This window comes from Lissotriton vulgaris, chromosome 3_1, assembly GCF_964263255.1.
Source record: "Lissotriton vulgaris chromosome 3_1, aLisVul1.2, whole genome shotgun sequence".
In the NCBI taxonomy this organism is placed as follows: domain Eukaryota; kingdom Metazoa; phylum Chordata; class Amphibia; order Caudata; family Salamandridae; genus Lissotriton; species Lissotriton vulgaris.
In genome coordinates, this window is record NC_141689.1 from 153,685,237 (window position 1) to 153,698,545 (window position 13,309).

The 13,309-nt window shown below is 49.2% G+C and overlaps 1 protein-coding gene across 4 annotated transcripts in view; it reads right to left on the reverse strand.

Moving 5' to 3' along the window:
* Window positions 1-13,309, reverse strand: part of UNC13B (unc-13 homolog B) — a 3,024,149-nt gene that overhangs the window by 395,128 nt on the left and 2,615,712 nt on the right. For all 4 annotated transcript variants that reach the window (XM_086960243.1, XM_086960242.1, XM_086960241.1 and 1 more), the window contains one exon: window positions 11,421-11,509. In XM_086960243.1, coding sequence (XP_086816369.1) covers window positions 11,421-11,509 — 89 coding nt within the window. The remainder of the gene's footprint in view (window positions 1-11,420; window positions 11,510-13,309) is intronic.

Below are 13,309 nucleotides of genomic sequence, written 5' to 3' on the forward strand. Positions count from 1 at the left end.
CACGGTGAACTGAAAATGCTTGTGGCATACCATGAACCGTAGTTAACGTCTGTGGGCTGGCAGGACGGAGATGGGGAAATAAGCATCCAGAAAGTCAAACGCAACCATCCAGTCTCCAGGTTCGAGGGCAGATAGGACCTGAGCCATGGATAGCATTTTCTGGAGGAAAGGGTTGAGTGCCTTGAAGTCTAGGATGGTTGGTTGATTGATTAATTGATGGTTGCCTTGATTATAGCTGACATTCAGTACAGTACTGCAAGAAAATGTGGTATCAGTGGAGGGGTGTGAGAACCCACCTAAAGTAATCATCACAATCCTTCTCAGGGTGAAAAACAAATGTCATTAACTAAACCTGTGCTTAAACTTCTGGTAACCTGGCACAAAGCAGTCAGGCTTAACTTGGAGGCAATGTGTAAAGTATCTGTGCAAGACTCACATAGTAATAAACTGAAAACACAGCTCAAGAGCAACCCAATTTAGAAAAATAGAGACAACTGTAATACAATAAATGACAGCCAAATGACAAAAATCCGATCAGTAGAAATGAGTTATGATTTTTTTAAGTTTGTGATTAAAAATAGTGCCAACTGCAGGTATCAAGTCATGCCAGACAGGAATGCAGTCAAAAGTTCAGACGGATGGCAATGGAGCATAGGCCATGTACAGGACCAAGTTCATCCCATAGGGAATTGTACCTTATGTCCTTGGTGTGGGGACAGCATGGTGCTGCGATTCAAGGTTCAGCATTGGATCCATCGAACACAGCAATTAGGAGATGTGTGGTGCTGAAATCCATGTCTCTTTGTCTAACCCGGTGAAGCTTCTGATCAGGGGCTGCACAGTGCTACGATGCGAGACTCAGCACTGGATCTAACTACGCCACCGATCAGGAGCTATGCGGTGCTGCGATGCGAGGCTGTGCACCGCTCTGCTCCAGATCTGGTGGAACCCACAGTTAAGCAGGGAAAAGTACACCCTGATTCCAGCCAAGGGTCGAGGACCTTGATAACAGCACTTGTGGGTCATGACTCACTCCCATAGAGGCCAGCAGAGGGGACCCGGTGAGGGCAGTTGGGTTTGGTCAGCTGCAAAGCAGGAAATGACCCTGAAAGCTTGTTGTACCTCTGTAGGTCAAACAGGAGGCCAGCCAACTGACCCCTGGGGTCACTCCTGGGGTTCTGGGTTAAAGGCAACATTCTTTCTCCACACAGCAGAACAGTCCTATTGAATCGCCTCAGGTCTAGGAGGGTTCTAATTTCAGCTTCTGAGAATGCCAATTCTATACAGTGCCAGTCTGTGGGTGGGGGAACACCCCTTTGTCTAAGCCTAAAACTGATTCTGGTCAGTTCTTTTCTTACCCCTGGATTTGGCTCCAGCCTGTCCAGTGAAGCAAAGTGCAGGCAAGCCCAGGTGTGAGCTTCAGGAAGGGCTAGGTACAGCCCCTAGGCCACCTTTTGAAGTGCAATCAAGGAAGGGGCACAAATGCTCTCCAGCCATCTTGTCAAGAAGACCGATTCCCCTCCACACCAAGGCATATTTGTCCACTATCTGGCACCAATACAAATTTCCCGGAGGAAGAGCCATCACCAGCTCCAAATCAACTGGCCACTTTCAGAAAGGCTTCAGAGCAGTGCTTCCCAAACATTTTAGAACCGAGACACAATTTTGCGACCTACCTCGCTTCAATAGACATGAGGCAGACGTTTTTAATGTAACAAAAGCATTGTACAATAGCGTAAACTGTTATTTGAAGACAGCACATTTTCCATTGAACCGGTCATTAAATTTGCACTGACATACAGTTTTATAGATAAATTATATTGCACACAATGATCAAGTGTTGAAATTGGGTTGCTGTGAATGTTTATTAATTGTGCATCATCAAGTAAAGTGTTGTGATTTTCTACGATCCTATTAAAATCGTTGTTTCTATAACAATTCAGAATTACAACTGCTGACCCACAGTTTGGGAAACCCTGCCCTAAAGACTTAAGGAAGGGATATGGCATGTTTCTAAAAGTTGCATTAACAGAATATTAATTTAAAATCTGACTTTACCACTAAAGGGGATATTAAAATACAAATAAAATGAGTGGAAGAGTTATTTCTCTAGCTGTTAACGTACTGGTTTTGGCCCTTGTTAAATGAAATAAGGTAAATCTGGGTTAGTCTATGGGAGGCCAGCCTTGACACAGTGAAAAACGACTTTGGACGTTTTTCACAGCTAGGACGTGTAAAGCATTAAATATGCATTTCCTACTTTTAAATTCCAAGCACCCTGCCATATGATTAGTTAGGGCTTAACTAACTTAGTGGTGACATATGAGTATTAAAAAGGAAATTTGAGGCCTGGCAAAGGATTTGTTTTGCCAGGTCAACATTATTTATTTCGTTCATTCAAAAAACTTTATTCGACCAAGAGTGGTCATAAAAGTATACATGTATAAACACGCAAGAACAAAAAAGAATTGGCACTAGTAGATACAAAAACAGTGAAAATGGTAAAACAAGCAGGTAAAAAAACATTGCAATTAAAAATAATAGCTGATTATACATTTAATGCACAATAAGAATAATGTAATTATAGGGGCGTGGCTAGCAGCCGACGATGGCGGCAGCCTAGAGGGAGAGCTCCGTGACTGAGGCGGCTCCCTGGATTAATCCGAGCATTTATCCGTTTTTTAAACTTCCCGGGCGGGAAGGCACAGAAGCCTAGGACCAAGCGGCGACGAACCGTGCAAACGGGACCTCAATCCGAGGTCGAGAAGTACGGTTCTGGCAGTGCCCAGGAGGGGCCTGTGCTCAGCATCCAGACCGGGGACCACAGTTAGCGGCAAGCCTGGAGGAAGTGGCCCGTCTCGGGCACAGAACCACCGGAAGTGCCCGGCCACGGAGAGCGGCGGTGATAGACTGACCGGAGCACCCAGCCGCCATCACCGGGCATCAGGAGCCGGAGGGGCCTGGCGTGAGGCGCATTAGAGGTGAGGGCGAAGAGATCACGGACGCCCGGCGTGGGCGAAGGGTGACACACGGAGCGGCGAAATCCAGGCCGGCGACCGCCATCTTGGCCGGCGGCGTCCGCGCTGAAAAACTGTACCGCGCAGCAACTCCCCAAGGGCCCATTGAGCGGCAAAGAGCCCACATACCGCAAAGAACCTCGAGGACACCCCCGCCCGGCTTGGGCCCTGAGACCTGACAGACATTCACACGGGGCGCCCGTCCTTTCCCCGGCAGGGTCTGGCTGGCACCGGCACGGGGCCCCCCACTTACATCAGAGGTCCCGAGCAGGGGACCCGACGGCCGCAAAGAGAAGGGGGCACGCGTGGCACTCAAGAAGGGCGGTGACAGTTCCCTCAGGGCGACACCGATCAGCTGCGTACCCCGCACAACAGCCCGAGACCCTGCTGGTAGCCTCTCACCTCCACACAACAGAGATCCGGTCCAGCTAGGCGCCTTTACTGGACACAGTACCTGGAACGCCCCTCAAAGGCTGCACCTCACCCCTACACACTGAATGGACCCCGGGACAGCCCCCTATTAGCTATCCGAGGAGGTCAGTGAGGCACAGCCCCAGTGGAACTTGGAGTGCGGCGACTACACAACACCAAGTCGGCCCAAGAGACGCCGGAATGGCAGGCAAAGGACCTAAAAACGTGGCGGCGCAGTCACGCCTGGACCGGTTCGCGTATGAAAAGCCCGGCTCTCCCTCGCAGGAGGCCAAATCACAATCAAGCAAGACGACCGACGTGCCCAGTGTCAAGAAGGCGACAATTGACGACGTCATGCGAGCCCTCACGCAGGTACAAGCCACGGTGGGGTCGATCTCAGCTGAGATTACGCTCATAAGGGCAGACTTTCATAAAATGACAGAGAAGGTGAACAACATGGAAGTGGTGACCAAATCCTTGGTTGAAGACGTGTCTGAACTGCAAATTAGCATGGAACGCATCTCTAAAGAAAACAAGGAACTGCGCGAAAAGCTCGATGACCAGGAAGGGCGCTCAAGGCGGAATAACATCCGTATAATAGGTGTGCCAGAATCGGAAGACACGAGGGCGATGGACCTATATGTAGAGAACCTGATCAAAGAGACTTTGAAGCCCAAAGGACTCTCGGCCTTCTTCACAGTGGAAAGGGCGCACCGGGTACCAGGAGGACGCCATAAGACTGGAGCTAACCCCAGACCAATAATAGCGAGACTCTTCAATTTCAGGGATCGAGATGCCATCCTACAGGCGGCGAGGAACTCACCTCCCATTAAGATCCAAAACGCGACACTGGCATTCTTTCCTGACTACACGGCCGAGGTGGCACGGAGGAGAAGGACCTTCTTTGAAGTCAAAAAAGAACTGAGAGCCAGGGAAATCCCATACTCCATGATCTTCCCGGCCAAGCTTCGGGTCGTGGCTGACAACAAGACTTGGTTTTTCGATTCCCCGGAGGTGGCGCAAGATTGGTTAGAGGGATGGAGACCGACGGGCCTCCCCCGTCGCTCCAACAGACAGAACAAACACCGTAATGCTGGCTCTCGGCAGGGCTTGCAAACCAACGACGAAGACGCAGAGGTGCATTCTCCTTTGGCTGATCATCATGAGGACAGTGCTGACGGGGGGCTGTGAATCACTGCTGTTGACTGGATGAACCGATGAAAACGAAGACTGACAAGGCCGCTTTGGACACTGGGCGGAAGGGCCTCCGCAGCTGAGGAAGGGGGCCGCCGACCACGGAGAAACCTTCACCCCAGCGAGCAAGTACTATGTTATGGGTGGGGATAAAGCACTCTGCTGAGTTGGGGGGGCGGGCAGTTTTGAGTCCGTTGAGCAGGGGGGCAGGGAGGGGGGGTGTTGGGGGTAGGATGGGGTTATGGTTCTTAGTTTCTACACGGGGTCAAGATTGCTACAAAGGGGCGCATGACCACAAAATGCCACCGTCACGATACTGCACGCAGAGTCACTACACGGACCTCCTGGTCCTCCATGCGCACAACTTCTCAGTCCGCATACCCGAACAGGATGGGGGAGGGCACTGATGTAGGGCGGGCGTCCCCATTGAGCCTCATGTCATGGAATGTGAGAGGTCTGGGCGACAAAATCAAACGAGGGCTGGTCCTGCAGAGTATAAAAAGGGTAAATCCTGCCCTGGTCCTACTACAAGAAACACACCTCACAGGCACGGCCACAAGGGCCCTAGACAGGAGGGGCTATAGCATGGTGGCCCACTCTGAGTTCACGAAAGGGTCCCGAGGCACCGGGATACTAATTCACCTCTCGTCCAAGTTTGTAATCCAATCAGTGGCAACGGACACACAGGGCCGCTTCGCAGCGGTGCATGGACAATGGGAGGGAAAACCACTTAACATAGTATCGGTATACATCCCGCCGGCGCTGCACACTATAGCCTTCCCGGAACTAGGTAAATTCATATTAGACCTTCCAGAGGGGACTCTTGTGCTGGGCGGGGATTTTAATGCAGTGGCTCATGACTCCCTAGATCGATACCCAATACGTACACAAACACCGGCACACTCCAAATTGCAAGACTTCATAGAAGCGCAAGGCTTAGTGGACATATGGAGGCGGCTCCACCCAGTGGACCGGAACTACACATACTACTCAACAGTTCACGACAGCCTGTCGCGGATTGACTATTTCCTGACGTTGGAAGGGGGACACCTCACATTCACTGACTCACAGATTAGACCGCGAGGGGTCTCAGACCACTCCCCGCTAACACTGACTCTCTCCAGTCAGGAACGGACCAGTAGGCGGATCTTCCCTATCTACCCGGGATACCTTGGGGTGCCTGATATAGCCAAGGCCTTGAAAAGAAATACGCGATCTTACCTCACCGAAAATTTGGGATCAGTGGCGTCGTCTACGGTCCTGTGGGAGGCCTACAAAACGGTGCTCCGCGGGCAGGCGATCTCAGTGATCACACAGCACAAGCACACGCAGCGTCAGGAACTGATAGGTCTAGAGGGACAACTTGACAAGGCAACGCAGGACCACGAAGGGAACCCAAATGGAGACACGCAACACGCGCTCCGAATAGCCCAGCAACGGCATACCGACTTTCTGCGCCGCAGAGTGAGGGAACATATGTCAGCTACTGCGAGTCGGGTGTACGACATAGGCGACAAAGCAGGGAAACTCCTGGCGTGGTTGGAGAAAGCACGGGGAGGTCAGAGGGCCATACTCCAGTTGAAAGATCCCAATGGCGAGATGCACACCAGTCCGGCAAGGATAGTGGAACTCCTGGCAGACCACTTTCACTCCGTGTACACCCCTGAGTATGAGGTCACACGGGAGATGGCAGAAAGCTCGCTCTTAGGAGTGCAGACCCGCACTCTCACCCCCGACCAACGGGACGAGCTTGACTCCGACCTGACAGCGGAGGAAATACAGATGGCCATAACGGCACTACACCCGGGGAAAGCGCTAGGCCCCAACGGGGTCCCGATAGAGTGGTACAAAATTATGTCCGAAACGCTATCCACACCATTGCTTGATATGTTCCAAGAGTGTCGGGAACAAGGGAGACTGCCTCCTGACCAACGCACGGCCACAATTGTTGCAATACCCAAGCCCGGCAAACCCCCTGAGGACTGCGGTTCGTACCGCCCGATTTCCCTCCTCAACGCTGAGAGTAAAATCCTGGCGAAACTGTTGGCCACCAGGCTCCTGCCTCACCTGACACATCTGATACACCCGGATCAGTCGGGCTTCATGCCGCACCGGAGTACGGCGCTGAACCTGAGACGGCTGCACGGGGTGCTGGCGCGAGCCCCGCGGTTGGGGGAACCAGCGGCGGTACTGTCACTAGATGCCAAAATGGCGTTTGACATGGTGGAGTGGCGCTATCTCTTTGCGGTCCTGGAACATATGGGTATTGGCCCGAAGTTCATATCGTGGATCAGACTACTGTATGCCGAACCCGTGGCGCGGGTGACCGCAAATGGCCACATATCGAGAGAGTTTCCGCTGGCACGGGGCACGAGACAAGGGTGCCCACTCTCGCCACTACTGTTCGCCCTAGTGCTGGAACCCCTAGCCACAATTATCAGAACCACCCAGCTGCTGAAAGGCATACAATGGGGAGGTGGTTGGGAAGATAGAGTATCCCTATATGCCGATGACATGCTCGTCTACCTCATGGACCTCACGAACAGCATCCCGGTCCTACTGGCACTGTGCGAAACCCATGGTACAGCTTCGGGCTACAAACTTAACTGGTCCAAGTCCATAATCTTCATGGTGCAGGGCGACCATCCAGCCTTGCCTGAGGATTGCCAATTGATCGTAGAACGCACCTCCTTTAAATATCTAGGGATATGGATCACGAGGGATCACTCGACCTTCATGGAACTGAATCTTAAGCCCCAGCTGGACAGGCTGAAGGCGGACGTGCGCCACTGGAAGAATCTCCCCTTAACACTATTAGGTAGAGCAGCGCTCTTCAAGATGATGGCGCTGCCTCGCTTCCTCTATGTCCTGGAAAACACCCCAGCGATGGTCCCCGTATCATTTTTCCGCCACGTAGCGGCACAGCTGTCCGGCCTTCTGTGGGGTGACAAACCGGCTAGGGTTGCGCGATTGAAGTTGACCAGGGACTGGTACAGTGGAGGGATAGCCCTCCCCGACCTCGAACTGTACTACTGGGCCGCTCACCTCAAGGTGATCAACCAATGGGTTCACGCGGCACAGGACGACCCGGCATATGAGGCTGACAGGCACCAGCTGGGCACGTCCACCCTTCTGGCCCCACTCTACAACAAAGGAATAGTGAGAAAGCTTGAGGGACCTACCAAACACACAGTAGCCATCTGGCACAAAGCGCAAAGGCGGCTGGCATGGGAGGGAGTGATCACTAACCTCACGCCACTATGGGACACAAAAACACTCGGCAACCTGCGCAGTTCAAAAGGGTTTGATCAGTGGGATACCATCGGGATCTCCGTGGTGGGCGACCTATGGACGAGGGAGGGCGTGCTCTCCTTTGCGACCCTGAGGGAGCAATATAACCTAGAGGTAACCGAAACATACAGATACATACAAATTAGGCACGCACTCTTGTCGGTGTTGGAACCAGGTGTTACGCTGCCGGAATCGGCCCCGTTAGAGGACCGATTGCTTACGGACTACATGGAGTCCAGTGCAACCTCCCTCACTTACCGCAAACTGATGAACAACCTGCCGGATCCCCTTGGAAAGTTGAAGGAGTACTGGGAGGATGAGGTAGGAGACCTAGATGAGGCGGACTGGAACGCAGCCCTGGCATCGCCCAGGGAGGCGGGTATTTCCACCCGATTCAGGCTGGTCCAACTCAAGGTACTACATAGGGTCTACTACACCCGCACCACACTATATAAAATACACAGGGCAGAACACCCATATTGCCTAAGAAAATGTGGGGAGGAGGGTACACTGTTCCACACTATATGGACCTGCCCAATCATACAGGACTACTGGAGGCGTGTCACACGCACGATCAGTCAGGCCCTCCAAAACCCGTTCACGCCTGACCCCAGAATTTGTCTCTTGAACGTATGGGGCCCAACGGATTTGTCATTGCATGCCAAGGGCTGGGTGGTCATTGGTGTAATGATGGCAAAGCGTGATATAGCGAAGAATTGGGGGGCACTAGAGACACCGACACTGGCGCAATGGTGCAGGAATATGGACGTGCTCATGGTGACGGAGAGGGCAGTATATCAACAGAGACGTAATCCACGTAAATGGAACAGGATTTGGTCATCGTGGAATGCATACAGGGGAGACATTTGTGAGCCTTTGCCCGAAGAGGAGGATGGGGACAGCTCAGGGGACGAGGAAGATTTGGAGTGATAAGAGGGGGGAAGCGGGAGGCCCAGGTACACTGCATGGGCCCGGGACCTGGGAAACTTAAGGGACGGGAGAATGTTATTGCCAGAGACTGTCTTTAGGATTGTTGAACGCCTGTATGCGGACCATTGTTGCAATAGCCTACAGTTCGTGATCATACAATGCAACCCCTGAAGTAGCAAGTTTTAAGTTGGGGGGGGGGGAAATTTAAAAGTTGCTCTATTGATCGTAGGCAGCTGAATGTTGACGCTGCTCTACAGTACGATTGATTGTTAATGTATACCATGTGATTGCAACAACAAAAATAAAACTTTAAAAAAAAAAATAGAATAATGTAATTATTATCAATTTCAGGCTTCGCTGATTGCAAGAGTCCCGAGGCCCATCCTGATTCTAAGAGCATGCCTGATAAAAGCAATCACTGCATGGCATATGGCCTAGGATGGCAAACACGGGAGCAGCTTAAGGCTCTGACAAGCTGATCTACAGTTAAAAGTATGTAAAAGAGGTCATACAAATTTAGCTCTAGGTTCTGAAAAAAAAGACTACAGTGAAACATGAAATTAATTGGGTATTGTTTACTCACATTATCACAGCAACATTGAGGTAATAGCAAAAACCAGCTACGCTGAAGGGGGAAAGCAGCCAGGAAATTGAAAGTGCACAGCCTAAAGCATGTAAGGTAAAATCTGTGTTCCTGGGATGGAATCCAGATTCAGTAAGGTTCAACCTGGGCTGATAATGACATATCCATAGGATAGCGAACAGCGTCCATAACTTGACCTTTTGTCTGCCTTATCAAATTATTATATGACTGTAATAGGGAGTGAAATTGGGACTTAAAATTCCCAGTGATCATACTGGGGGAATGGAACAGGTGTGGAACTCCGAGTTCTGCAAAGGTTTTCTTGATATAGGACAACCAGGAAATGTTGTTACTGTTATACAATTTAATGCAATCAGCTAATACATTGCATGAGAATTTTGTAAAGATGGAACTCCAAATGTTAACGTATAGGAGAAGTGGGTCTAGTCTAGCTATTTCTTTGATATAGGGGAGACCAACCTCTGAGTGGGTAATAAAAGTTGCAGTGCTGTTTAAACCAGCCAGCAATCTTACGGCAAATGTGTTCTCAGCTACTTGAAGATGGTCACATTCAGCATAGCTCCAGACCCCGATTTCAGTAGGTGCCTATTGAAATGCATTTTGCTTTGTAAAGGGATAACCGATCCTTCACTGGATTCTGCTGAAGTTTTCTGGAGAACCCAAAAATAGGTTCAGCCGCAAAGTTCATTTTGCTCCTGCTCTGTTCGAAAAGTTTTGCTCGATTAAAATTAGCATCCAGTAAAATACCTAAGTAGTTAAATTTAGACACTTTTGTGATGACCACACCATCAATGATAAATCTGCGAGTACACATATTTCTAGTTTGAAACCGCCCTACCGGCAGCAATGGCAGCAATAAGATGTGTTAGGGCGCTACGTTAGTGGGTGGCACAATGAGTGCTACAACCAACTTGAAGCATTTAATTGAAATTCCCTGGGTACAGGTAGTACCAAATATTAGGGACTTATAATTAAACAAAATGTGCCAATCATGCTTATGCCCATTTTACCAGGGGTAAACGGCACAGAGTCCTACAGGGAACAACAAACGTATTCAGCAGCAGAAAGGAGAAATCAGGGATGACCCTGCAGAAAGAACACATTTCTAACAAATAGGCTTTAGTTGGGTATGGTGACAAGCCAATGATAGAGGCTATATGCCCAACTGTTTATTATGAAAAGTTATGATGAAGGCAGTAGGCCTGACAATTTGATTCTGGAAAGCATATGTTAAAATCAATAGAAATTTAAGGGTGGATTGTCATTACACTGTTTTAAAACCCACAGATAGGTATTTTGTTAAACTGAACCTCACAAATTACCATAGTTGGGAGGATTTTGGTGCTGCTTACCCTCTCTGACAAACTGTGGTTACAGAAGATTTGTACTGTCAGGTTCCTTATTAGGTCCGCTTAGGAGAGACAGAATTTTGCTTTCACAGTGGTAATTTTGTATACATGTAATTTTATGACTGTTTTCCAGATGGTTAGGAGGAGGCATAGGTTGATTATAGTGATAAGCCAATGATACCAGCTAGAGCCCCGATAGTTTCACTAAGAAAGAATGTTTCTGTTGCCATAGGTTTGATGTATTCATGATTAAATGTTATTTTAAGCACATTAGGTCTTACATATTAACCGTGAAAAGCTATTTTAAAACCAACAGGCATCTAATGGTGGATTGTTATTTATCTGTATTCATGCCTACAGGTGGGTGGTTTTGTTACATGAAATGTAACAGATTCCCTTTGCAGGGAATGATTTGGTGTTGGTTACTGCCTCTGACAAACCCTAGGGGGAGAAGATTTGCTAGAATCACAAAGACGTGTAGTGATCTGGGACTCTTGGGCTACTCACATTTTAATGGCGTTGCAAGCCTACGGTGGTAAATGAACAGTAGAACTATATTATCACTATGTATGTTTTAAATGCAAAGATGTAAGCTCTACCAACACACTATTATGCTCAGCTCACCTGTTACCAAAAACGGCGCTGAGCTCGTCCAGGACATTGTTCAGCTTGACTTGAAGATCCTTGAGGGTGTCACTGGCTTCGGGGTCCAGCTGTAAAGGTACACAACAGGTTATTTCAGCAAACAACCACAACTTTTTAACATCCATTTTATTAACATTTTCTATAAGGATGAATCAGCAGATATTTAGTTGTTAATATTGAAAAACGATGGGTGACTTCCCTGTCTTCCCAAACCATAAAAAAAGCCACCCACGTTGAGTTACAGAGAAAAAGCTGCAGATTGCCCTGTTAGAGCACACCTCTAGACCAGCCCCTCTAGTGCCGCCCCTCTAGACCCCCCCCTCTAGTGCCGCCCCTCTAGTCCTGCCACTCTAGTGCCGCCCCTCTAATGCCGCCCCTCTAGTGCCGCCCCTCTAGACCCGCCCCTCTAGACCCGCCCCTCTAGACCCGCCCCTCTAGTGCCGCCCCTCTAGTGCAGCACCTAGGGTGACCAACCGTCCGTAAATTTCACGGACCGTCTGTAAGTCCCTTGTCTGTGAGGATCCCTTTTACGGATGCCTTTTGTCCGTAATTTTAGCCATCACAGGGAGCAAAAATCACAGTTGATGGACAGAATGCAGAACAAGGTCATACATTCACCCCAGTACAAAGATCTGGGCCTAAATCCATCGTTTTTTTGCACTCCACACCACACCACCCCAGTTCAGACATATGTAATGGCCATATGTAAATCAGTCTGACCCTGTGCCTCATGGGAACAGTCCAGCCCGAACTGCCAAGCCATGCCTTCCCTGGACCGGAAACAAGCTTCCGAGGACCGGTTTCTGGCATTCCAGCCGTCTTCAGCCCGGCTTGCTTGAACCCAGTGGTATGGAGAGCATGGGACTCACGTCTGAGCATACCCATCCCACTCGGGGTGACAAATGCAAAAATCACAGTTGATGGACAGAATGCAGAAGGATAAGTTACTTACCTGTAATCCTAGTTCTCTTCCAGGGGTATCCTCATCAAAGTCATAAGCACTGAATATTCCCGCCCATGTGCGGGACCCCGGAAACAATATAAAAATATATATGTATAAAACACATATATCTCGCTCCACATATATGTATGTACATATATCATTTTTCTCACATCAATGCAGCTCCAAAACTGAGGCTAAAACAATGTAAACACATATACATGAACTGCAATTAGTAAGGAATCAAAAAACACATTAGGTCAAAAAAAACCTTGAACTTTGTGTTTTAATGAGTCAAACCACTCATAAATCCTGAAAATTGCTTATAAATATACATTGTTAGCCCTCAGGCTGCATTGCAAAACAATATCATAGAAAATGAAACCATTTTCACAATAACTGGCACTGTGCCTTTAAGGCAGCCCTGACCCCAGGCTTCCCATCATGCCTCAGGGGTGACAGTTAGGTCAGTTGTTCTTTGCATAACCCTGAAGACAGGGCTCACCACAAGATTGAAAACAAAACAGTACCAAATCTCATTTACCTGGGGAGGCGGGTGGGTTGCTTATGACTTTGATGAGGATACCCCTGAAAGAGAACTAGGATTACAGGTAAGTAACTTATCCTTCTCTTCCAGGGGATCCTCATCAATAGTCATAAGCACTGAATAGAATAGCAAGCCCATCAACCACCTGCAGGTAAATGAGAAGTACATGACCCAACCAATCATAACAGCCAAAAGAAACTCTAGCTGTTAAACAGATTCCTCAGGGAGGCCTGGCCCACCTGGGTATCTGCTCTCGTGTCAGAATCTAGACAGTAATGTCTGGTAAATGTATGGACAGACCTCCAGGTCGCCGCTTTACAAATCTCAGACATGGGCACATCCTGCAGGTAAGCCGCCGTGGCTGCTCTACCTCTAGTAGAA